Source organism: Bos javanicus, chromosome 22 (genome assembly GCF_032452875.1).
Source record: "Bos javanicus breed banteng chromosome 22, ARS-OSU_banteng_1.0, whole genome shotgun sequence".
Taxonomy (NCBI): domain Eukaryota; kingdom Metazoa; phylum Chordata; class Mammalia; order Artiodactyla; family Bovidae; genus Bos; species Bos javanicus.
Genome location: NC_083889.1, coordinates 38,095,527 through 38,123,350, shown reverse-complemented (window position 1 = coordinate 38,123,350; position 27,824 = coordinate 38,095,527). Strand labels below are relative to the sequence as shown.

Below are 27,824 nucleotides of genomic sequence, written 5' to 3'. Positions count from 1 at the left end.
ATAATTTCTGCTTAGAAAGGTAATCATAACTTCTGCCCACAATCATTGGCCAAAACAAACAACATGGCAACTTCCCAGTTCAAAAGGGCAAGGGTATATAGTGGAGGAATACTGCAGAGAGTACCAAGATGGTGCCACCATCGACCACCCTCTTAAGTGGGCCTTGGAGGCCTCATCTTTGCTTCTGCCACAGTGTTAGCAGTTGGAAATGAAACTAATACACTTAGAGATACTATGATGTGCCAAACTCTGCTCAAGATATAACGACAAAATCTCATAGAGTCCTCAAAACAACCAGTTACATTGACATCGTTGGTTCCATCTGACAGATTTTTTAAAATCAGAGGTCTTGAGGAGGTTAAGTAACCTCACACACAAAATCATATACAAAAACTGTAGGACCCAAGCTGAATATTTGCAGTTGCATAATCACTTATTTTTGAAATAACTTGTTTCTAATTGTTTTAGACTCTATCTGCACGTAGGAAGAGCAGTAGGAACAAAACTGGCTGGCTGCAGATGGTGCAACTAGCCCTTTGGAGCTCTGACTCACTAACTTTCTAGTTTTTCTCCAACAAAATCCATGGGCAGGGGTCATCTACCCTGGCCACTCTTTTTTACCCAGTTTTGGCCTGCTGCCTCCCCTTCTCAGACTCCAAGCTATTCATTTCCATCTTTCTCCTCAATTCCTGAAAATTAATTACTCTCCCTCCTTCTTTCCCCCAACCCAACTCCAAACCTTTTTGGCAAATCTTTGTAGTAAACAGATGGGCTATCTGTGTTGCTGGGAGACCACTTGATACATGGAACCCAGTCCAAATGGAGTGAGAAGGAAGGTGACGTATCACCTACAGGGTGGAATGCCTCAGAGTGCTAAAGACTCCTCCTCCTATTTTTTTTTTTAACTGAAAAAAAAATTTGGCCCCCTTGGGATCTCACTTGGGGTCTAACCCTTGGCCTATGGTGGTGGAAGGGCAGAGTCTTAACCACTGGGCTATCGGGCAAGTCTCCTTTTCTATTTTGAATTAAACTCTGGCTTCATTCTCCACATTCCCCTCATGGGTCTCAATTTCCTCATCTCTAAAATGAGAACAATAGTAGTTACTACTGCTAACTACTACTAATAGTAACTATTACTACTAATCCATGGGGGTTTTGTGAATATTTAATGAAATAATGTTTATCAAGCCCATAACACAACTTCTGAAAGAATTCAATTGTTTTGTTGTTACTATTGTTGGCAGGCTCAGCACACTAAGGGAGGAAGAGTGTATGAGGTGAGATGGGGAGCACGCAGTCCTGTTTATGATGGATTTGGGGAGCTTAATTTGAGGACTGTATTTTAGGCAGAGGATCTCAGTTGAAACAGCATGAGTTTTACAGAAACTTGAATTCCAATCCCTGTTTAGCATCTCATGAGCTATGTTCCCGTGTATAGTTCAGCCTGACGAAATCTATTTTCTACTTTTTTTTTTCTTTTTTCTTTTTTTCTACTTCAAAATTACAGGCGTAGTAATTTGCTCCAGACCTGACACAGTGGCTACGGGATTACCTGCCCGGCGTACTGCCCCATATTTTTATAATTCATGCATTTCCAGTCTCCCCGCCAGCCCCCTTCGCCTTGACCTGGCCCCCCGCTTATCCCTGAGGGAATGGGCAGTATTCACCCTATTCTTACATCTCTCCCGCCACCTGGCACTGCTGGGCCACGCGAACATTCCATGAAGGCTCCGGGGCATGACCAGGTCGGGGGTCTGTCCCTGGTGTCCAGAAGTTTCCAGAACGCACACACCTCTTCACTTACGGTGTGGGCTGCTTGTTTCTTACCTGGAACCCAGGTCTTCAGGCGGGGAACCATTCTGCTGAGGGTGCCAACCGGGTTTTTCCAACCTACAACCCCAAAGTTGCCCTGGAGCCTAAGGGTACAGGGCGCGCCAGCGGCGACGCGACTCCAAGGTCGCCGTTTGGCCTCGCCCACCTTCGCGCCCTCGGGCCCCCGCAGCTGGCCAATCGCAGCCTCCCCCGGGCCGCGGGGCGGGCTCCCCTCCCCACCTCCGCCGCTGCCCCGCGCCCCACCTCCCCGCCGGCCCCTCCCACCCTCGCAGACAGTGCACGCCGCGCCCGCACACGCAGGCTTCCAGAACCCAGCCTCTGCGAGCCCGCTCGGGGCACTCAGCTCTCCACCGCCTCGCTCCCCGCGCCCTTTCCGAAAAGGGGCTTCTGGCCCTGGGCCCTGGGGCCGAGGACGGCGGTGGCCCTCGAACTTCATTTTCAAAGGCGCCGCTGGGTGAGAAGCCCGAGCGAGGCGAGCTATGGATCCCGTGAGCCAGGTAGGACTGACTGGGCAGCGCGGGTGATGCCGCGCGACCCCCGGGGTTGGATGCCGCGTCCCCCAGCCCCTTCCTCATGCTCTCTCTCGCTCTTTCTCTCTCTGTCTCGCCTTCTTGGTCCACAGCTGGCGTCAGCAGGTACCTTCCGGGCGCTGAAGGAGCCCCTTGCCTTCTTGCGAGCCCTAGAATTGGTGAGTAGCGGGCTATGTGCGGGGAGGAACCAGCAGGTGAGGAGAGGTCGGATGGAGTGCTCTCGGTTCTGCTCCAAGCCTGGGAGGCCAGCCGCTTCCTTCAATCCTCTCTCCTCAGGTGCCATTCCAGGATGGCGGGGACAGGATGGAGGGATCCGGCTTGGAGGCGGGAGCGTGGACGAATTTTTACAGGCGCTTAGACGAGGTGTCATCTCACAGGCTCGCAGGGGCTGAGGAGAGAAGCCTCCTGGGGAGACCAGGAGGAGAGCAGATGGAGGCGCTGCCGCTGGGCTCTGGCTGCTCACCTGCATTTTGCGGGGCTGAGGGCGTGAGAGGAGGGACCTGGGCCTGAGCGAAGTAGGAGAGAGGGCTTGGCCAAGCTGGGAAAGTTGGTGAGCGCGGCAGCAGCTCTCCGCCCCGCCTGGGATACAGGAAGCGCTGTGATCCACGCTCCAGCGAGAGGGAAGCTGAGAAGCTGTGAAAGATAGTAGCGTTGAAGGCAGGACTTCTTCCTCCTGTCTCAGAGTTTCTCTACTCTATCCGCTCTTGAGGGCTTTTCTGATTTCTCCTAGACCTCCCAGCCTTCTTTGGAGCTTTCTTCAGCGCCTGGGTTTTAGGAAGTTGTATTACTCTCATGTTCTGTCCCCTTAAAAAAGAACTTGATAGTCCTAGGACAGCTTATCAGAGGAGTAAGGCGCAGAAAAGCTACCAACGGGGCCACAGGGCTTTGTTAGTATTGCCGGCTTGGATGATCGTTATTCAGAGTGAAATCTGCGGGTCACACATTCTCTCTTGCTAGGAGCTCTGAAAGGCAAGCGAGTCTATCTGAACAGAAAGTTCAAAGCCCGTCATGTAGCATTAATCACAGGCCCTATCACTGAGGAGCTAGGAAGTTATGTAAGAGCGTGTTCCGTCCTCCCAGATCTTAGCTCCAAGGGCCAGTATCCGGGTTTGGCAACACAACAGTGTTACATGCTTACATGGTTGATCAGGGTAATCACAGCTGCCTTGTTTGTAAACCTGCTTTAAAATACATGAATCTATCAACTGGACATGGCATCAGGACAGCGTTTGGAAGGCTTGAACTAATGGTTCAAGGATGGCTTTTCTTAAACTGTTTTCCTCACAACCAGGTTAAAGCATGCAGGACTCATTCCAGGCAGCTTTCATTTGACTTTCTCAGACTTCTGTCCACGCTCATTCATTTAGCCATTCAACAAACATTCTCTGTGGAAGAGTGGGGGTTTTTTGCTCAGTGGAAAGGCTGCATTGTCAAGCCATTGTCTCTCAAAACAAAATTCAAAGACCTGCTATAATTTCTGACACAATCTCTCATGGTCTCACACTGTCGCTGTCACCCACCTGAAACATTAGTTTGTATTCCCTTCAGTCCTGTTACAATGTTATTTCATGTCACTCCCCCCACACACCCTCAGTGAGTGTATTTCAAAGTGTGAATGGTTTTGTTTTCAATGCAGATTTCTGGAAATCAAATAAAAATATTGGAAAGGAGGATGCCCAGAAATCTGCATTTTTTAGCAACTTCCTAGGTTCTTCTTAGGCTCATTAAAGTTAGAGGACCACCACCCTAAGCTATACAAGGTCTCCCCAAACTCCAAAGCACCTTAATGTTCTTGTTATTTTTCTTCATACTGTATGGAGTCCTGTCACAGCCCAAGCCAAATACAAATGTTTGTCTTTCAACTTCAGCTTAAATATTACCTTCTCAGTGAAGATTTCTCTCATAATTGCCTCTTTCCCTCTTCTCTACTCCAAACTGAATGATTCACCCCATTCTTTGAGCTTCCATTACATCTTATTCATTTATTCATAAGAATTTATAATCCTGTCTTATAGTTATCTTTTCTTGATGTGTGTGTGAGAGATATATTAACTTAATTTTTAAAAAATTGAAGTATAGTTGATTTTCTCTCTTCTTGGCCTCTCTTTATGGAAGAAGGAATTTTGCTTATAAATCAATGATTAGCTCTCATTTGTGCTAGAGAACCTGAGTAAGGGAACAGTAAAACCTTGAAAGTTCATATATGTTAGTTGATTGCCACCTTTTGAATGAGCTAAGGTTCACAAATGAGAGCAGGGAGATAGAAGGTGTGGAAAAGTGTATCAAGGTGGAGAAAAGGAAATATCTCTTCTGTGCATGCCATGGCTGAAGAATCACTCACAGATCTTTGTTTCCTGTGGAAAATGGTGACAATGAGAGAGAGTTCTAGCTTTGGAAGAAAATTTGTTCTGTTTGTCTCAGTGTTCCCCACAGGTGCCTTTGTATGTGATAAGCAAAAATTGTTAATTGAGCATGACAGAGCACTAAGAACATCCCTGTTCCTCCTGTTCTGTGCGGGAGTAGTCTTGGATGTATTTGAACAACAGTCCTTTCAGTTTTCAATATTTGTGCTGTAAAAGTAAAAGCGTATGTAAAGATCTGTGTTCAAGCCTATTTAATGCAACGTCCTTTGTAGGGGAAAGAACAAAACAATTAGTAAATGTGTTAATAGGAAAATCATTAATATATGATTCATGCATGCTGTGGAATATTATACTGCCATTGTAAAGGTGAGTTCAATTAATATGTGCTGACCTGGAGGTCAGCATGTGCAATTGTGTTTGATAAAATTATTAAGTGCAGAAAAATGAGTGTCATTCTTATTATTTGATGAAATTGCTATATGGAAAAAAGTAGCTTTCAATTTTCCTTCTTTTAATCAACACATGGAAAATATATTCACTCAGATTTCAAACTAATGGATAGCATGTACTTTTTTTGTAAATATAAAAAAACAAAACATAACTTTGTGACCGTGTGTGTGTGTGTGTGTGTGTGTGTAATTTGTATAAGCATAACATTGGTATTTTTTCCCCAAAGGGTGTAATTTGAGGTTCAATGAGGAGAGGAGAGTGTGAAGGAAAGCTGTGTTCTGCAGAAAGAATCATGGACACATATCCCTTGTCCACAGTTGTGTACATGAGTAATTTAAAAAATAATTCATATTTGAAATGACTTCCTATGGATTGACCGTGTGAAGCAATATTACTTCTAAAGACGTCTTCCACTTTGAGATTTATTGCCTTGGAGGGAAGCATGCACTTTATTGATGTGTCCTTTGCTTAGGAATGGCTCATAGATATAGTAGATTTGAAGTTTAAAAACATAAAAGTCAAACCTTCAAAGAAGAAGCTTTAGCCAGTTTCAAAGACCTTGAGGCAAAACTTCCAAATCCTTAATCTCTACTTCAGTGAGGTCAAGGGCATTTTCAGTATCTTTTGAGTCAAAACCAAAACTGAGGACACAGCACTGATGCTGATGGTCTGTTTCATGTATTCTCCGATGATAAAAAAAATTTAATTTAAGGTCCAGAAGAATCTCTTAAACCATAATTTGAAGATAGTAAAAAAAAATTTTAATTGAATTTACCTTATTTCTCAGACTTACTAAGTTGGTGTGAAATCCTGCCTTCCACGAATCACTCTTATTTTGCTACTTCAATTCTTTGCCAGGAGAACTTTGGCCTGCTTTTTTTCCTTTTAAAACATTTTTGTTAATGCATTCTTTCTTCTTTTTACCATTTGCAAGGTTCTGTATTTGCACCTGTAGATTTCTATGTGATGGCAGGTGAGGGACCCCCGCAGTTCCAGGACTAGAATTGGTGCAGATGTAAGAGCATCCAAGGTATTTCAACGCCCCGAATAATACCTCATGGCTGGCAGGTCCAGACTCCGCCCCTTTAGAGTTAACTGCTGGGTCAGCTTGTTTGATTCCTCTAATTCTTAATCTTTTACGTCCATCCCCCATTTTGTATATCATTTCTGCTGCAACCCCTGGACTCCATATCTCCATTCTGCCTTCCCAAAGCCGGCCAGCTAATCCAGAGATGCAAAAGGTATACAGTGCCTTGATTTAAATGGAAGGACCTGCTTTCCGAATCGTCATTCCTGAATCTAAATTCTGATCTGTTTTCCTAACATCATACTGCTTGCTTGATATGAATAGCATTTCTGATCGTGTTATTGATAATAGCACATTAAGCATGTTTATAACATAACATAATGTAATATGGTTATTATTTTAAACTCTTGAGAAGGAACAGTAGCTACCTCTGTCATGCAGGCTTCATATGAGGCACTGTATTCCACTGCTTTCCATGCATCATAGTATTGAATCTGCGTGGCTTATGTTCTCATTTCACCATGAAGTTAATAAATAACTCATCAAGGATAAAATAGTAGGGGGAAAAATAGTAGGAAATGGCAAAGCCAAAATTTGAGCATTCTCATTCCAAACTGTATTCTCTTAAATGCTACACTGTTCTGCTTCCTTCCATGTGGCAGACACCTGCCATAGCTTATCCCTAATCCTCAAAGAAACGTAAAAGGCAGATGCTATCCTGTTTTGCAGTGTTTATCTCACCCACTCTGATATGTATTTAAAGCCTTTTCTGAAAATGCCACAGTGTTTATATTTAGAGATTAGCTCAACAGACATCAATTGTCTTTGATATTGTTTTATTCTCTATTGTTTTTAATTAACCAAAGTAAAGTAGGTTCTAATTAAGCATAGTATCCTTTCATTTAAAATACATTGGAAAAGAGTTTGATTATAAAGCCAAGAATTTAATCTTATGGTCTTTTTTTCTTTTTTCTTAAAAAATACCTGTGCATGAGTCAGACAGCTCTTTTTTTTTTTTTCCCTAAGCATAAATAGGATAGGAATTCTAACATGCAACTAATTTAAATTATGAGCAGTAATCTGCCATGAGGATGTGATGCAATTGCAAAGCTACATTAACTTGGATTTAATTATAACTTCTAGCCTCTCAATTAGTGACAAAAGTCATGTGTGCAGTTGGAATATGAATCAATAGATACACTTTTCATAAAATAGCAACTCCCCAGTGGACTAATGAATTTATCACTTAATGTTTTTCTGAGTTCTATGAAAACAATTGATATTTGGCCGCACAAATACAGGAAAAAAGATAAAATTACTACTTATGTATTTGAATCCCTATTTTATCCTTTTCCTAGCTTGATAACCTGGGGCAAGTTATTTAACTTTATTAGGCATCGTTTTTCTCATCTATAAAATGAAACTGATAATAGTTCCTACTTTAAAATGTTGCCATAAATGACTCAATTCACAGAAACCACCTAGCATAGTGCTTGGGCTATCAGAAGTGCTCAATAAGTGATATTGAGATGACGATGATAGTGTGATGATGATAATGGTAACTGAATGATTATGGGATTGATGAAAAGGAGGAAATAGAAATCCACCAGAAAGTAATTTAGAGCATTATGGCAACCTCTTACAAGTTAGAGTCTTGGCAAAATTCTGACATAGAAAATCTATCATACACTTGAATGTGCCTCTTTTGAGCCCCTCTCCCCTTATATCATGATGTCCAAGATTTTTTCTTTTTTACCAAAGCATAAGTGACTCTGTAGGGCGTTGTTCTTTGGAATATTTGCACTCAAAGAACTTTCCAGAGAGGCCAAGTTTGAACCTAAAGGAACAGGTCTCACAGAAGAATTGTAGGAACTTAGTTCTCAGGAATGTTTTGGTGAGGTGTGGGGGGACAGTTTTCCTGATCTTTCCAAAATCATAATCCATAGACATTGTTTATTCTTGAAAGAGTTACCTGTATCCAACTGAACTCTCCAAGATGTAGATACAGGTCCTTATAGTATCAACCACAGGAAATTACTAACCAAACCATAATACCCAGGTACACCTGGCCATTAGGCATCACCCAGATAAAAATAGGAGCAGAACACTGCACTCATGCTCAACTGGAAACATGACTTCTAGTTCTCTGTTCCCCAGAAGATTCACATGTCTTCCTGATCCAGGTAAGAAAAAATAGTCTTATGGTAATAGAAAAAAATAGTGAAAAATCTCTAAGGAATATATCTACAGAACCATGACTTTCCTTTGAGTCTTCTTTTTCTGCAGGCATGTCTTTGACTTTGGCTGTATGTGTGATTATTCTCATTCATTCAGTTAGCTTAGCCATCCTTTGAGAAACTCAGTTCCTCACTGAATTTGGGGGAAAACACCCTTTGCCTACCTTTCCACAATTTTGGAAATTTTAAAGAAGAGCAAGCATGTAAAACACCTTGTAAACTAAAGGTCATCCAGAAGTAAACAATAATTGTGATCATGATGATGGTGATGATAAAGGAGTGATCTTTTCCAATCGGGTGACTCTGGATATCGTGAGATACATGGGTGAAGGTTGAGGTGTGAAGTGATCTCTGCTCCCTGAGGGGCTGAGCTCTTCCCTGCCACTCTGCATCCTTGAGCCTCTGCCCCAGTCTCTGTGGTCTCTCCGGAACCCACAAGAAAGAACGATGCTGCCTGTTGAAACTGATGCATCATCAAAACTTGGAGAGATGCCACCCTCACCCATTTTAGCTCTCAGACTAAAAGCCTGTTTCTTGCTCTGCACACATTTCACATTTATCAGATATTTGTAGGGCTGGCGATGGTCTCTTGCACCTGCCACTTTTGCACATGCCACTTCCTTTGCTTGGAACACACACAGTTTTCACTGAACCCTTTTTGGCTGGCAAATTCCTCTTTTCAGGTGACAGCTTAGACATCACTTCTTTTGAGAGGGACTCTCTGAGTAGGGAAGTCCCTCTGGGTGAAGTCAGTCTTCTATGGCTACCAGAGCACACTCTTCAGTGACTTATATTTTTTGTTTTGCTCCTCAACCAGACTAAAGGTTCTGTGAAAGCAAGGATCTTGTTTGTCTTATTCATAGTACGTTCTAAGCATCTTTATACAGTGCTTGACACATGATAGGAATGCCTCCAAAAACATTTGTAAATCCCACCAAACACCCAGACAGTAGATGCCTAGTAAGGCATTGGTTTGGGGTGAAGAATCTTCCTGCCAATGCAGAAAACGCAGGAGACACAGGTTCAATCCCTGAGTCGGAAAGATCCTCTGGAGAAAGAAATGGCAACCCACTCCAGTATTCTTGCCTGAAAAAAAATAATCTCATGGACAGAGGATCCCTGGTGGGCTACAGTCCATGGGGTTGCGAAGAGTCAAACATACCTGAGTGACTAAGCGCAAAGCACAATGAAGGCTTGTTTGAAGGAAGGAGAGAAAGAAGGGAGGAAGGAGAATAGAGAATGAAGAAATGAATCCCTGAGAACACGTTGATGGGGTGTCAATTACCTTTCATGATCTCCTGATCTTAATCGTTTTTCCATGTTGCTGCTGCTGCTGCTAAGTTGCTTCAGTCGTGTCCGACTCTATGCGACCCCATAGACGGCAGCCCGCCAGGCTCTGCCGTCCCTGGGATTCTCCAGGCAAGAACACTGGAGTGGGTTGCCATTTCCTTCCCCAATGCATGAAAGTGAAAAGTGAAAGTGAAGTCTCTCAGTTTTGCATGTTACCTCCTATTAATAGTGATTGCTCATTGATCTTGAACTTAATTGGTTTCCCCATTGAAAACAGTAGGGATGTATATAATTTCTTCTTAAAGTCATGTCCTCTTATTTCTAGGTCAGGTTTCTTTCTATCTCATGTTTTCAGAACACAAAGCAAAATTTAAATGCTCACCACCATAATGACCTAGGATGCCCAGACCTTCTCAAGGACCTTTCTCCTTCTCAAAAGTACTCCGAATCCCTGAGAAAATTTTTTACTGATTTATGTATATTTGCTAACAAAATCTGTGTTTGTTGATCCGTTGCATAATGAAATACAGGTTTAGCAATGTGTTGTTGAAATATAAGGAATTCTGTAGACTTCAGAAAGGATCTGGATATTTAGCAGCAAGATGAACTCTTAAATTCTTTTGGTTGCCTGATAAATTACTTGAGTCAGATTCCATCCTGGATGCAGGAAGAGCAAATCAATTTTGTCTGCCCATTTGTGTGTGTGTATGTGTGTGAGAGAAAGAGAGAGAGAGAGAGAGAGAGAGAGAGAGAAAGCTCCCATCCTTTGAAATTGTTACTCTGAAGGATTTGTGTGCCAGATAAGAAGACATACCCCCAATGGCTTTAACAAGAAATGATCACATATCCATCTGGTCTGCCATGAGACTTCCTGGCTCTGCTTTCATGCCCTTAATTCACCTAATGGCTTTGCCCGCACCTGACAGACAGTTTGCATTACCCATGAGATCTTTCCTGAAGCTGAGATCCAGAAGAACTGAGAAGGCAGAATGGTTAGATTAGAGCAAAGAGTGATACCAGAAAATTGTTAGGCACAGACCCATCTTCTGAGTGAAGACTGGAGATATTGGGAGATGTTTAAGTTAGAAAAGAGAGTGGTTTGATGAGTAGAGATTGTGACTGTGATTGGGAATGTGTTGACTTTGAAGCCACACTTGCTTGGGTTCAACCATAAACCTTGAGTGTGTTCAAGCGCAAATCAACCTTACTGAGTCTCAAGTTCCTCAGGGATCTTAACATACCTAAAACATATGTTTACAAATAAAAATAAATTCATTACTGAAACACCTGGGACATCCACTTTCTGTCCCTGACTCTCAACTTCTTGAATTGTAAAATAAGGATGACATCTAGAATATATAACTTGTGAAATAAGCTGAGCCAACATGTATAAAAGTTCCCATAAGAGGGCTCAATAAATATTAAATGGTCCCAAATCTAGAAAACTGAAGCTCAGGTATCTGGGGCCTCTTTACTGTAGGAGCAGTGCCTGATGTGTTACCTTTAATTTTCATCTACATCTGCCATTTGAGCAAAGGGGGAAGGCATATTTTCATTTTTCATAATCATTGACCAGACTGTGTATAAGAACTTTTGTCATCAGAATCATATCACAGATTCTATTTATGAAGCAACTGAAAGCAAAACATGATTATATGTGTTTGAAATCTATTTTAGAAGATGTATGCTTCCTTGCTCAGAAAAAAAAAACAAAATCTAAGAATAAGTGTGAAACTGTAGCATTAAACACTAGGTATTCTGGGGGAAAGACTGTTTATTAGCAAGAATGATAAATTTGAAATACAAATATTCATACTTTATTATTACTTTAAATTGCTGGCTGCTTTTTGTTTTATTTTTAATGCCTGGGCTTATTTATTACATCTCCCTCATTTAGTAACAGAAAGAATACCTAGATTTGAGCATCAGCTATGACACTGACAGGCTATGTAATGTTGTACATGTTACTTTAACCTCTCTGGGTCTTTCATATTGATATGAGTAGAAATAATATTAATTAGCAGAAATAATTATTGCGTTGGTTAAATGAAATAACACTTGCAAAGAGTGATGGCGCATAGCAAGCACTCAATACATTTGTATTTTCTTTCCTTCTTTCCCCCAGATTATGTTTTACTGCCAACGTAAATTTCTCAAGAATTTGTGAAATTCTGGAAAACTTCACGAGGCAGCCTTTTTGTTTCTCTAGGTGTTCCTAGGTGTTCTTGTGTTATTCTCTGTCACACACACGCACACACACACACACACATTCTTTGTACTAAAGACATGAAGAGCACATGCATGAGACAAATGTATTCTAATGGGAGAGTATGCTTTGGCACATGTGGTTGGAAAGGAGAGAGTGATTAGACTGGACCACCAAGTCCTAGATCATTGTCGCAAACACACTGGAGCCCCAGGCTGTCTACAGGCATTGGCCAGGTGACCATGAATTTGTGAAGCTTTTCTGAAAGGAATAACATACTTCTTTATTTTAAAGAAAGACAAAGCCCCCATAAATAGTGGGAGTTCCTTAAATGGCTGTATGTTGTTAGGTGCCAGTCTGTCCTAAATCAGTACTATGTAACTTATATACACAATTTCATTCAGATCTTACAATGACCTCATGAGGTTAACTTGCCCCAAAATACAGAGCTGGTAGGTGACCAAGACAGGATTTCAAGCCACATCAGTCTGACCTCCTGCCTCTTCCGTGCCTTCTGTGACCCAATGATATTAAATATCTTTGTATTGGGCAGTGGATTTCTTTTGATGTTCTATTTACAACCATTTTTATGCATAAACTATTTGTTTAGTAATTTAAAATCATGAAAATATAAGCAAAAGTTAATAAATCAAAATTACTCAATATCCTTTTACTGAGAGACAACTAAGGTTAATATATTGAAAAATATTCTTTCAGACATTTTAATGTTAATGTACCTTTTTTTCCCCTGTGCGGTTGCGGGGGGAAATGATGTGTTAGATTGCTAGGACTGCCATTACTTAATACCATGAACTGCGTAGCTTTAACAACAGAAATTTATTGTCTCAGAGTTCCGGGAACCAGAGGTCTGAGATCAAGGCGTGAGCAGAGTTGTTTCCCGGCGAAGGCCATGAGGGAGAATCCGTTCTATACCTTTCTGCTAGATCCTGGTGGTTTGGCTGTCAGTCTTTGGTGTTCCTGAACTTGTAGATGGTGTATCCCCTGAAATTCTGCCTCTGTCTTCACAGGCGGTTCTCCCTGTGTGTGTGTCTGTGTCCAGACTTCTCTCTTTATGCAACACAAGTCATATTGTATTAGGGCCTGCCCAACGCCAGTGTGACTTCATCTTAACTACATCTGCAGTGACATTATTCCTAAATAAGGACACATTTTTAGGTACCAAAAATAAGGATTTCAACATGTGAATCTCAGAGGCATACACTTCAACCCGTAACAAATGGGTTCTTAGAATAGGCAAGGCTTTGTTTTCTGGTTTGCCACTACATAAAATACCTTCCTCCACAATTTTGATGGCTGTGTACTATTATATGCTGTGCCTTTACAAGTGGAGAAGGCGATGGCACCCCACTCCAGTACTCTTGCCTGGAAAATCCTGTGGATGGAGGAGCCTGGTGGGCTGCAGTCCATGGGGTCATGAAGAGTTGGACACGACTGAGCGACTTCACTTTCACTTTTCACTTTCATGCATTGGAGAAGGAAATGGCAACCCATTCCAATGTTCTTGCCTGGAGAATCCCAGAGATGGTGGGGCCTGGTGGGCTGCCATCTATGGGATTGCACAGAGTCACACACGACTGAAGCGACTTAGCAGCAGCAGCAGCAGCAGCAGTCTTTACTAGAAATTGTCTAGTTCTAATCTTAATAGTTTTAAAATGGCTATTATTTTTAAAACCTGCAAAGATTCCCTTCTTAAAGATAAATGTTTACTATACCTCTATTATTGTTTACTTTATTTCTAGATGTAGAATTTCTGGTTCAAAAGGTTAGGCATTTTAGGTATTTGAAACAATTGCCTGATTGCCCTCTGATGAGGTGGTTCCATTGTGGGCATTGGCAGTTTAAAAGTTTTCCAATTTCATAGAAGAAAATGTAATCTTGATTAAATTTGTACTTTAGTTTTGCACTGAGATTGCATCTTTTTTCATAAGATGGTTTATGTTCTCATTTTCATTTGGAAACATTTTAATGGACAGAATGGATTTGTAAAGCAGTAGCTGAGACTGCCAAATTCATGAGGCTGTTCACGTGGACTTTTATATAAGCTGCTGCCTTCATCTTTCTAGGTCATTGTACTACTCCACTATTTGGAAATTATTAGATGGCTGTACTCTGACTTGGGTAGAGAGATACTGAGCCTTCCTTTCTCTGAATCATTGTGTAAGAATAGATTTCTATAAGTTTTAGCATACCAAAGCTAACTTTGATGTTATGAATCCTTAATAATATAATTTTGTAGTATAAAATTGCCATCCAAGTTGCATTGATTTGTAATATTAACTTTATTTATCATAAGTAACTTATTATTATTTTACCTTGAATGATGCTCATAAGCATTGGTCCATACCTGGTACCTTTTTGAAATGTGAAGCTCATGTATGTGTATGTAGTGACTCATGCATACAGATTTATACCCTACCTTCTTTGAGTTTGAGGCACTTGGAACTTTAATAATTCTTTTATGGGAGAAGCAGAGTAGATGAGTGTTATTGCATCACCTGGGGAATCTTGGGATGTATCTGGCCTGTGGTTATAGAAAGCTCTATTGATAAAATAAAATGAATTCAGCAGTCCCCAGATGCCAAGGGCATTTCCTGTGTTTCTGGGATCACATTCCTGACCACACTTGCTATTAACAAGGATAACATTATGGATACACTCTGCCTCTGCCTCACATATGGCTATTTTGGGCCACCTTGGCCCCTTGGAATTAAAATAACAGTTGTTAACCATCATTGTGTACTTGCTGAGTTCTAGGCCCTGTGTGAAATGCTTTCAATAAGCATGTCATTTAATTCTAGCAACTCTATTACAAGGCATGCATCATTGTTTCCCCTTCTTTAGGCAAGAAAACTGAAGATTAGAAAAACAAGTTTAAGTGTATATGGTTTCAGTGCATATACTAATAACAGAAGAGCCGGGATTTTGAACCCAGATCTCCAGTGCCTCAAAAAGACCCACTGTGCTTCTCCTAGCAATTGTAGAGGGAGAAGAGTTCCCATTCTCCCCCAGAGACTAGATCCCTGTGGGAAGAACCATTCCAGCCAATAGAGCTGCTGTCCGTAGCCCTACGTGAACCAACTGCAGGACAGGCCCAACCATTCAGCCAGGCTGATGGTACCTACCAGGGCAAAATCTGCCAAGGTGGTGGTTTGACTGAACTATTAATACTCATTTGCCTCAGTTTGGTGGGGAATTCTGTTTGGGGGCAGCAGAGCAAAATTCTTGAGCTCTCTTTGCAGTTTAAAGGCAAGTATTTTTCTTAAGGTATTTCTTAAACATTCCCTTGACACAATGATAAATGAAAGGGTGGTTTTGATTTGCTTTGATTTATCTTATTTTATTTGTAGATATCAGAACCACAGTGGCCTAGGTAAACGATGAAGTATATTCAGAAAGAACCAGGGGCTGGTTGCTCTCTGCCTTTTCAGTTTGTCAGGAACATCTCCACCACCTTTTAACTGACCGCCATGTGGCTGTAAAAATGCAGCTCTTTGAGCTTGTAAACTTGTGTTTTATTGCTTTGTTTTTGGGCAACACCCAGTTTCCTCTCCCATCTTGGTTAGTCTGCCTTCTGAGGACCTGGGGAACATTCCCAAGGCCATCAGGCTGGTAAATATTGGGGCCAGAATGCAAACCAGGTCTGCAGTGTGTGAGGAAGCAGGAAACAGGCTGCTGTAAGAGGCAACGCTGGTGACCAGAGATGCTGACGTTTCTGCCTATGGAAGCCAGTTGTTGCTGAGCAGGAGCACAGGCCAAAAGTGTCTGGATGCTTCCTGTGTTCTTAAGAAGACAGCAATAAGGATTCTGGTGCCATGCTTGGGAGGTTTGAATGCTGCAACTGTCTTCTCTTTTTCAAACACCAGGAGGCCCAGCCTTTGGAGAATACACAAAGCATGGCTGACTTCTGGATGTAGCCTGCAGTCTCCAGCTTGTTCTCACTGAACCACAGAATCCTGGCACCCTGGAGGCTCTGTCTCTGTGCCTCCACGGACCTGGCCTAGTTCGTCTTGTGCAGAAAGTTCTCAGGAGCCATTTGATTGATGGATGAAAGGGAACTTTGGTGTTCAGAAATTAACTCTTGCTTGATTTTTGAAATGATGGAATTAGTGAGTTTAAGGATTCCTTTTGCCATCTTTCAGATAGAATGAAAACTTATTTTCACTAGGTATCTAGGAAGCATGGAAATATAGGGACTATGTCTTAGACCAAAATCATAGTGGGAGGCCATGGTGCCTAGTACCAGCATAGGGTAAGTTAGTAATACAGCTCTGGGTCCCAAACAAGCATTGAGAACTGGATTTCTCAGTCAAGCCGTGTAATCTCAATTCTGTTCATAACAGGTACCATTTGATTGTTTGTAGTTTGAGGAATTATTGAATAAAGAATCGTAATGGGGAAGGATTCTGAGGACTTGGCGTAGAGTAGGACTGCCCAACAGAGCATTCTGCAACAATGGAAATGTTCTATTCTTCACTGTCCAATGCATCAGTCATTAGCCACAAGAGGCTATGAATCACTTGAAACTGAGCAACTGAATTTTTAATTTATCTATAATTAATTTAAAGAGCTAGTGGTTACCATATTGGACAGCCCACTTGCAGAGAATTGGTCCATCTATCTGCTTTGCAAGGGCAATGTGCTAAACTTCAGTAGAATACTTAATAGGAACTGGCTACCATGTTGTGGAATATATTCACTGTGGCTCTGTTCTTTAAAACATTCTCTTTTTTTGGTCACACCACATGGGAGGCAGAGAGCCTTAACCATTGGGCTGCCAGGGAAGTCCTAAAAGATTCATTTTTACATTTATTTTTTCAATATTTTTCCATATTATACAGTCGATGGCAGTGAGTTTATAAGCCACCTTCTAAAAATTTATTGGACCCTGAAATTTTAGAACTTTATCAGTTTTTTAGTTTGTGCTTTTTATGCATTTCCATATGTTTATGAACTTTATACATCAGCGTTATAGATTGAAATAAAAACGTAAGCTAATCATCTTTTCTGTTTGCCTCCTGATAACGAAGCAAGATGACAGTTGTTAAAGTTTTTACTAATTTATTAGCACGAGAATATCTCATAATAATGGTTACTGTTTTTTTACTGAAGATATACATTTTATTTGGAAGCAGGCTAAAAGTGACATAGATTGCTCAGTGGTATGTGATGCAGATAAATGTATATCTTCAAGGTTTCATTATTAAGAAATGGTGTTGAGACATTTATTTATCCCAAGATTAGCAAGATAGTCTGGTAATGTTTTGACAACGGCCTGTTGAGTTGTATAATTAGCATTAGAGTGTACCTTTAAGAGGAGTAAGAGCCTGGTAATGAGACGAAGGGAGCAACAGTAGCACAGGCACATCATGACTGTGGTGTCAGCCACGTGCACAAGACCTGGAAGCGAGCAAGTCCGCACGTCTCACACCCTTCACTCCACTGTACCAGTCACCCACAGATAGTATGAAATGTTCTAGTCTGCCCAGGTGCCCTAGTTTTACAGTGTTTTTTTTGCGTCCCCTTGACAGCAGCACCTAAGTTAAAGGCGGCTGGGAAGGGATGCCAGGGAGCAGGAATGAGGGACCAGGGAAGTGAAATGGAGATGGGAAATGAGTCATAACCAGAAACTCACAGGGCTTCCTGAGCCAGCATCATGCGTGCATCTCAGAACTACCTTGGGGACAAACAGGGGAAATGCTAATCTTTTGGCTCCCAGCCCCCACTACTCAAGAGTGGCCTCATGGAAGTTAACTCCTGTCTTAATTTGAGTTCCACAAAGCAAACTCTGAAGTAAGGGTGACATAGTTTATTTGGGAGTTAATTCCTGCAAACACCAGTAGGAGAATTGAACAATGGGACAGGGAGTGGAAGGCAACAGAGAATACAGTGTTACCACCGTTGGCAACTGCAGGTCAATCCCAGTGTCAGATGCTGGCTGCTGCTGCTCAGTCACTTCAGTCGTGTCCGACTCTGTGCGACCCCAGAGACGGCAGCCCACCAGGCTCCCCCGTCCCTGGGATTCTCCAGGCAAGAACATTGGAGTGGGTTGCCATTTCCTTCTCCAGTGCATGAAAGTGAAAAGTGAATGTGAAGTCGCTCAGTCGTGTCCAACTCTTTGCAACCCCATGGACTGCAGCCTACCAGGCTCCTCCATCCATGAGATTTTCCAGGCAAGAGTACTGGAGTGGGGATGCTGGAAACCAGTATAAAACACTAATTGGCTGTAACTTACTTCTGAAGACACTGGAACACATTGTTTGGAGATGGGCATGTGGATACCTCCAATAGAATTGTTACTAAAGAAGAGAGTGGGTCTTGAAGAGTTACCAGTTTCTGACATAGATACTCAACAGATGTTTTCCCAACAGTTTCTGAATCCTCTACTTTACTTTGGCTAAGTTTATATATATATGAACTTCCTAGGTGGCACAGTGGTAAAGAATCTGCCTGCCAATGCAGGAGACACAAGAGAGAGGGGAGTTCAATCCCTGGATCAGGAAGATCCCCAGGAGTTGGAAATGGCAACCCACTCCAGTATTCTTACCTGGAAAATTCCATAGACAGAGGAGCCTGGTGGGCTACAGTTCCTGGGGCCGCAAAGAGTTGGACACAACTGAGCTACTGAGCGCACGCATGCACATATAATGTATTCTGATCCTTATCAGTGATCATTAAGCAGAAATCATTTGATTGCAAAGAATAGGAACCCATTCAAAGTGACTTAGGAAAAAAACATGGGATGTATTGGAAGGAATCAGGGTTATCAAAAGGCAAGATTCATCAGTCTTCATGAAAGAGAAGAGAAAAGGGAGAGCTGGGAGGTAGAAAATCCAAGAAGAGTTTTTCTCCACTGTCTTGCTACGTCCTTGTTTCATCTGTTTTATGGGCCTCTGTGTGTGCTGGCTCCACTTCTCTGACTTTTAGCATCAGTATCTTGCTCTGCTTTTTGTATTCAAGGAAGACAGTGTCTGCCCCCAGCCTGATTCCAGCCACACAGTGCAAGCATCCAACACTATTGTTCTTGCACAGACTCTCCAAAGATGGAGAACGGCTGACTCAGCCTCGTTTGTGGCATGGTCCAGCTGGGGTCCCATCACCAGATCTGGGTAGAGGAGTAGGACCATGTAGCATACAGAGGTTGGCGAGTGTTGGAGGGAGGGAGATTCTACTAGAAGGGGCAATGAGTAGGGAGAAAAGGGTTGCCATCTCTACTTCGCTGAGAGTGGCTTTTTTCAAATATGAGAAAATGCAACATTTTTAAGAAAGCAGCATCCCAAGGCAGTGGGTAATCAGTGCTGAATCACAGGCTCCCCGGAGAATGGTGGTAGTAGTTTCCCAATAATTGAGAAATAAGCACAAATGAGGTGTCTCTGTGGGTGGTGACTGCCACTTAGATGTTGGGGGACTCTCCTCTTCAGACCATCTCCTGTGTAGCAGGAAGAGCCCCTTCCATGTGTTGAATGTAGCACTGTTGAATTCATTAATCATTAGAGGTGCTTGGTATTAAAATTAGCAGCAAATGATGAGTGTCCTTGATTGCAGAATTGGGATATGTTTTTCACTTGTGGTGCTCAAGAGTGATTGGGATGTATTTTTGATAAGTGTTCCAAGTTTCCCTGCCAGTTTCAGAAGAACTGTTCACAAAAGAGCTGGTTAGGATACAGAAATGGAGTGTGGAAGAAGGAGGGGATATGACTCACCTTCAAGTGATGCCTTGCAAATCCTACTTTGGCAAGCAACATTTTATAAAATTTGTTGTCTAGAATGCTGCTTTAAAATGCTACTTGTGTTCTAAGTATGAAATCCAGAAGGTACATTGTATCTCTCCCTCCCTCTCTCTCTCTCTCTCTTCATCCCTCCATCCATCTTCATTCTAAGGTAAGGTCAGGGTGAATCTGCTGACTCAGATATCTTGGTTAAAAAAAAAATGTGGCATGGTGTTGTTATTTGTGAACTTGGTACCAGCCTTCAAGTATGCTTTAAGGATAAAATAACCGCACCAGTCTCCTGCCCAAATCCCTTTACCATGCTGCACATGGCCTTCTTCCTCCCACAGCTGTTGTGACGGTTGATTGCTAAGTCATAGCTGTCCCTTATCCAGAAAATTGCCTTTGGCTGAATGAAAGCCACCAAAACTAGGAACTTATTCTCTGTGCCAGGGGAAACCTACAGCTGGTAATAGTCTAATACTGAGATACACAAAAGACTGGGCCCCTTGCCTCAGGGTGGGACCGTGTCTGGCACAGTTTACACTTGAGAGTGCCTGGCAGGGTCAGACCGAAGCTGCCCTCTAGCTGACACCACGTCCTTGAGTAGCCCCTTCATCTGCTCTCTGCTGTCTCCTCTTCCACTTTCTGCTGTTTCCTGGAGAGTACTTCCCCAGTAAATCAAGAGCACTCCTGTCTCTGTCTCAGACTCTGCCTCCATGGAACCTGTTCAAAGATGGGGATGTTAACTGTGGTTGAACACTGTTGTTTTTTTTTTTTTTTGAAAAGCATATTGGCAAAGGAAGCTGTGGAGAATTGGAAATAGTTCTATTAAATGAAGTGAAATATGACTTAGTGAGAAGAGAACCAGATTGGAAAATCCAGCCTTGAATCTCTGTTCCCTCACGTGACCTTAAACAAGTCAATTTCTGAGGCTCCACTCCCTCATTGGAAAGCCAGGAGTGTATACTGATTTTTCCTTCATTATCTCTGATGAGTCTGGTGTTTTGCAGACATAGGCTTGTTTTTCAGTAGTGTTACTGTGACAAGTTGGAAAAATAAATCTGGACATTTAGATAATGTTTTGAATGACCTTTAGATATGAAATGTGTTTATTTTATTAGCACAGTACCTAATGTACAATGGGGCCCTCCAAGTGGTGTGGATTTTGAGCAATTATTTTTAAATATGTATTCTTAAAAAGGCATACATTTGTAACTATTGGTTAACTGAAAAGAGAGCTCAAGCCATAGAACAAAATCTAGAAAAGATTCATTACAATGATTTAGCTATTTTTTTTTTTAATTGTACTGGTAGGAAGAAGTGGGTAGAGGGCATGGTTTAACCATCTCATATTGAGTTTGATGAATATACCAATATTGACTAATTTGACAAATTTATTTCTATTCTGTATATATCAACAATTAAAATTTCCAACAGTATTTCTTCAGCAAAGTGACTTTCTGTCCTGAGGCTGTGGTATGAATCTTCTGGAAATGACATATTGTAATTTATACAACCCTTCCAAGTTTACTGCCGTAGGCTTATGCTTAAATACATATGATTTGTGGAGGAGAGTTGAACTATTTTAGAAAATTCTCCATAGAAGCTTAGCAGTAACCAGCAGATGGATGCTTTTGTCATGAATTTGTGTAACTTTTTGATGCCTCTGGATTTTGTCAAGTTCCTGTCTTGTCTTCACAGCAGCAGTTCACCTAGGTTCTGTCTAATGAATTAATTTCACTCTAATATGGAATGTTACCATAAGGTTCCCTGAAATATGTGCTCCATGAGGATAAGCCTGTCTGTGAACTTCACCTCTACAATTCTGTTAACTAGCGCTGGGCCTGCTTCGTGGTGGACACTCAGGTATTTCCTGAATGAATGGATGTATGAATAAGTGAGCTAGTCATTTTCTCACCTGGAACACTCTTCCTCTCAGCATTCCTTGTTTCATCATTTTCTCCTCTCTTGAAATTTTACCCATCTGTATAGAACCATCTCAGAGTCTCAGGTTGTTTCTTTCATTTGTTTGAAGTTTCATAAAAGAAATGTCTTCCTCTGTTTTGGGAGGCTTGTGGCTTCCCTGTCTGCCCTATTGAGTTACGTTGGTGCTTCCCATCATAAACTAGGCTTTGTATTCATAGCGGAAATCTCTTTCTATTACTATTCAAATATAGTGAACATGATGTCTGAAGCCACGGGACTGTAAGTTATTGGGATAGAGTTAAGTCTTATGGGTCTGACCCCAAGTTTATTATGCAATAATTTATTTCAGTAGCCTTGAGCTTATCTAGACATATAGTACATTTTTCAGTAAAAGATGACTTTTTATCAAAAATTTTAATGTACTGGTTTTCATTATTTAAATAAAGCATCAATAATATTCAGCAGCCACTGTGAATAAATGTGCATGATTTAACCTATTCCTTTAAACATATTTTTATCTAAATGTGAATGTAACAGATAGTCATCATCCTAAACTTAGAAATTAACAGTGAGTACAATAAAGAATTCACTTTCAAAAATGTATATTTTCAGAAGTGAAGATCATCAAGTATAAAAAGCTGAAAAATCTTCATATAGTAATACTGGCTTTATGGAGCAGGAAATGGCAACCCACTCCAGTGTTCTTGCCTGGAAAATTCCATGGACAGAGGAGTCTGGTGGACTACAGTCCATGGGGTCGCAAAGAGTCAGACATGACTGAGCAACTAAGTAACAATTCAGATTAAGGTGATTTCAAAAATAAATAGAATCTGTGGCTGATTCATATTGATCTATGGGGAAAAAATATATAAAAGAAATACGGACTTTGGAAATATTTCACCCTGTAATTCTGAACTCAGAAAAAAAATATCTGAGAGTAAAATGTTCTGTATGACTTTATAAACATCACTGCCATTTCATCCCAATTTCTGCATCTCCACCTGCCATGCTCCGACCAACATTCAAGGCCCAGTTCAGGTGCCATGTCTCCAGCCCAGATAACTTCTCAAATTCCCCTCTTTTATCCTAAGTGCCTTTAGATTCTCAAAGCATGTTTCCTTTTACAGCATCTTATGAAAGTAACATTTGTACCTTCTTTATCCTTTGTAAATTCCTGCAGGCAAGAACTGCTGTCTTACTGATCTCATAATTGAATGTCAGGCTTCTTGATTTGAAGTGTGGATTCAAGAACAGGTGCCAGCTTACTGCAGCCCTGAAGAGCAAACCTTTGGGGTAGAGAAGAAAGCATCTTTTGTTAGTGAGGTTTCTCAATATGCTCCCTGTCAGTATGTTTGACTGTAAAGCAATCCTGTCTTCCTTACTCTGCAAACAGTAAATAGGCTGCTGTTATGAATAGGATGCTGCACCAAAGGCAGGTGACTACTTTCCTCACACCTGATGATTCCTTGCTGGCAGAGCGGACTGACATTTTCCTGGGGACTTACACCCAGCCCCTGTCTATCAGATTTACCAAAGATGAAAAACAATATAAAATTAATTTGCAGTTGTCCCCTTAAAATTTGCCAAGAAGTTAATTAAAATGATAAAGATCAAAGTAGCAGGGAACTCAATACGCTTAATTATGACTTCAAAATGCAAAGAAATCCATCAACGCTCTCTCCCTCATCCTTGAAAAGGATTAGGTTCTCTCTGCCCAACTTCAGATGGATTCCACACAAAAGGAAGACTGCATTTAGGGGACAGGTAATTTTAGTCACAGGCTTGACGTCAACTCTTTCGACTTGAGAAAGGCAGATTCATTCAGTTGATCCGGGGAAAGGTGGGAGGCTTTTCTTTTCAACTGTCTTCATTTTTATTGTGCTTGTTCTCCTGAAGCATAAAATGTACACTCTCCATGGTGAAGGCAGAATAACTAAAGGACATTCCTAGGCAGTAATAATAATTGTCATAATATTGAATACTTAGTCTGGCTAGGACCTGTACTAAGTGAGAGTGTCTATTTTGGGTGAGGTTTCTCATTATGATCCCTTCGTGAATTTAAGGTTGTCTTGTGCTTTATCCATTGTTGTCTGTTTTATGCAACTGAGTTTTCCCAGTAAGACAAAGGAGGAGATAATTGTTACTGTCTCCATTTTACAGGTGAGGAGATAAGAGGCTCTGAGATGAAGTGATTCACCCTGTGTCACACACAAATTCCACAAATGTGCCAGGATTCAAACCCAGGCAGTGAGACTTTCAAACCCATTCATAGTCACTGCATTATGCCACTACCACCATACCTTCTTAAATAAGGAGTTTCTGTTGAAATCAGTTTTCTTCTTGACAAATCATTTTAAAAATGGTTACTAATACATTAGTAAAGTGTCACTTTAATTTAAAGTTCACTTTAATTCACTATAATTCCTTCATTTCTTGATATGTTTGTTTCCTGAGAAGTAGAATACTAATTATTTATATTTTCTTCTTGACTTGACGTGTTATCTCAGAAATGTTTCATCCTCTTCTCTCATTGCCCTTTAATTAGCAGCTTCCTCAGCCCTCTAGATGGCAGTTTTGCAGTCTTTCCTTTACCTGTCATCTCCTCACTTGAGCCTTTCTGCCAATAATTTTTTTCTAAGTTGAAGGAATTCTTCATGAAAATCCTTTCTCATGCAGATAATCAGCCTTCAATTTACAAGTTCTGTAAATTTTGCTTTTAATATATTAAACTGTCTTAAAAGAGGTCGCACATTGAGATGAAGTGAGACATCCTGTGTTGATAAGATTGCTGGTGAAAGTCTATTTAGAAAGTTCACTTTCAAGGGGAAAAAAAAAACTAGGCTCTGGTCTAATTGCAGTTGGTATTAAGGGACTAATAGAGATCTGATAGCACATTGGAGAAGGGCATGGTTCATGGCTCACATTAGGGAAAAATAATAAGGATTTTACTTTACTTCAAAGTAAAGGACTTTGAAGGACAAAGGGAAAGGGAAGATTATCTTCAACAATATATTAAAAAATATTAAAGAATATGAAGAATGAGGGCCTGCCTATTAAATATAAGGAATAGTATAACTAAATATAAGGAATAGTAGAACTAATTAACGGAGAAAGCAATGGCACCCCACTCCAGTACTCTTGCCTGGAAAATGCCATGGATGGAGGAGCCTAGTAGGCTGCATTCCATGGGGTCGCTAAGAGTCAGACACGACTGAGCGACTTCACTTTCACTTTTCACTTTCATGCATTGGAGAAGGAAATAGCAACCCACTCCAGTGTTCTTGCCTGGAGAATCCCAGGGACGGGGGAGCCTGGTGGGCTGCCGTCTATGGGGTCGCACAGAGTCGGACACGACTGAAGCAACTTAGCAGCAGTAGCAGAACTAATTAAATATAAGGAATAGTAGAACTAAGAAAACATTGGTATGATTTATGTCAGAGAATGTTTTACCTGTGTTCTTTTATAGGAGTTTTATGGTGTCATGTCTTATACTTACGTCTTTAAGCCATTTAGAGTGTATTTCTGTGTAGAATGTGAGGGTGTGTTCTAACTTCATTGATCTACATGTGGCTGTTCAACTTTCCCAGTACCACTTATTGAAGATACTATCTTTTTTTCCGTTGTATATTCCTGCCTCCTTTGTCAGAAGTGAATTGGCTGTGAGTGTGGGGGTTAATTTTGGGCTCTAGGTTCTGTTCCCTCGATCCATGTATCTGTTTTTGTGCCAGTATCACGCTGTTTTAATTACTGTAGCTTTATATTGTTGCCTGAAGTCTGGGAGGATTATGCCTCCTGCTTTGTTCTTTCTCCTTAGGATTGCTTTGTCAATTCTTTTGTGGGTCTTTTACGGTTCCATATAAATTTTAGGATTATTTGTTTTAGTTCTGTGAAAAAAAAGTCATCAGTCCTTTGATAGGGGTCACATTAAATCTGTAGCTTGTTTTGAGTAGTATGGCCATTTTAACAATATTAACTCATCCAATCCAAGAGCGTTCTGTTTCCTTTAATTTTTCATAATTCTCGGCATATGTCTTTCAGTTATACATATGTATCCATTCTTTTGTTTATTACTTTCCATTATGGTTTATCACAGGATATTGAATATAGTCCCCTGTGCTGTACAGTAGCACCTTGTTTGTGTTTGTTTCATGTACAGTGGTTTGTATCTGCTAATCCCAAACTCCTCATTTATCCCCATCACCCCCTTTCTTCTTTGGTAACCATAAGTTTGTTTTCTGTGTCAGACAGATCCTTGCTCACATAGTCAAGATAGCTAGGCAGCCCCAGCATATGTCCTCTCGGGTCCAAGTCCAGTGGAAAAAAGGTCTACTCCTGTTCTAACATCTTAACGAAAGGTTCCTCCTGCCCCGTGGGCTCTGATGGATTCACATGCCCAACACTGCGCCAATCCTAAGGCTGCTGTGGGAGAACCAACAGAGGAGCCCTGTGTGGACCACATGGCATGAATGTCATTCATTCCTGCTTCAGGTAAACACGTTCAGACCCGAGTGTTAGAGGGGCAGCTGCTGGGCTGATCCTGGCACTCTCTGGCCTGGCTAGCTCCAGGTCATCCAGCATATACATACACACATTTAATCAGGTGTCCTTCCCACATGCTGCCAGAAATCAGATGTGTACAGTGGAGTGTGCACATGTGAAGACAAGCCAAGGGAAGGTGGTAGTATTTTTGTTGTTTTGTGACTTAGTTTTATTAAGAAATCTTTTTGCTTTCTTTGTGTTTTTAACTAACTTCTGGCTTTCCTCTCAACATCTTACTATAAGAAGAAATGAGATGAATTATATTCGTAAAAGAATATCAGTTGTTTGAGAAATTTCATCTGTGCCCCTGACAACCACTGACTGACAGTGGGGAAAATGATGGTGAAGAAATCTGATCAACTTTTCCTTGGAAGTCTCCAGTGCAGTAGCTGTAAAAACAGGTAATCTCAAAGGTAAAAGTAGATGATGTAGGTAATGCAGTCCAAATTTAAGTTGCGTATATGTATGTGTGTACATATATATGTACAGATATATGCACATATTCATATACATATATGTATACTGTGAAGTATTGTCATCAAGCAGCATATTTTTATCTAAAAATTACCTTCGATACCCATGTTAAAGCCAATTTTCTATGCATTACTTTCAATTTAATACTTGTCTAAACTTAGCATATGAATGACCCTTGTGTGGGAGTTAGGAGTCCTGGGATGCAGTTCAATCTTTATAAAGCTTAAAAAAAAGTAGCCTTCCTCCTTCTGGGCCTCACTTTCCTCATTTTTAAAAGGAGAAGATAGAACAACCTAGTCCCTTTCAGATATAGATTTCCATGGTTCTCTAAATCCTTCTATTGGTAATGTCATAAATCCCAATGCTGTGCAAATAGGAAATAAGTCTAACAGTCATAAAAAATCATTCAAACAGCAAAGAATAAACTGTGTATCAAAATCACTCACCCTGTAAGTGTATAGTTTTTGACAAGATGATGAAATTCCATCTGGATTTTCTTTGCCTGTGTACAAAGATGCATGCACATACAGATTTTACATACGTCAAGATTGACTGTGGGCTTCCCTGGTGGCTCAGATGGTAAAGAATCCTGCAATGAGGAAGACGTGGGTTCGATACCTGGGTTGGGTAGCTCCCCTGGAAAAGGGAACAGCTACCCACTCCAGTATTCTAGCCTGGAGAATTCCATGGACAGAGCAAACTGGCAAGCTATAGTCCATGGAGTCGCAAAGAGTTGGACATGACTGAATGACTTTCTAGAGTGACTATGCTTGCTGTTCTGTCAGTCAGTAAGTAAGGAACACACTTCCTTGTAACTTAAAGTTTTTAACAGTGGCCTAGCTAGCACACAGAAATGCATTACTCATTCATGGCAATTACTGATTTAGTTGAAGAATTACAAAAAAAGTTAAATGATTCTGTCATATACATCTCTGTGAAGGAAATTTAGTTTTTATTGAGATAACTTTTATTATATTAATAGAAGGCATATTGGTATCATTTTAAAATTATTGAAATATAGTTGATGTACAATATTATATAAGTTAAAGTATACAATATAGTGATTTGCAATGTTTAAAGATTGCAGTCTACAGTGCTAGTTGCTCAATTGTGTCTGACTCTTTGTGACCGCATGGACTGTAGCTGCCAGGTTCCTCTGTCCATGGAATTCTGTAGGCAAGAACACTGGAGTGGGTTGCCATTCCCATCTCCAGGGGAT

At 41.0% G+C, this 27,824-nt stretch overlaps 1 protein-coding gene across 1 annotated transcript in view; it reads left to right on the top strand.

Moving 5' to 3' along the window:
• The first annotated feature begins 2,103 nt into the window (after positions 1–2,103).
• Positions 2,104–27,824, top strand: part of SYNPR (synaptoporin) — a 298,386-nt gene continuing 272,665 nt past the window's right edge. The window contains exons 1-2 of the mRNA XM_061396507.1: positions 2,104–2,330; positions 2,456–2,521. Coding sequence (XP_061252491.1) covers positions 2,313–2,330; positions 2,456–2,521 — 84 coding nt within the window. The 5' untranslated portion in view covers positions 2,104–2,312. The remainder of the gene's footprint in view (positions 2,331–2,455; positions 2,522–27,824) is intronic.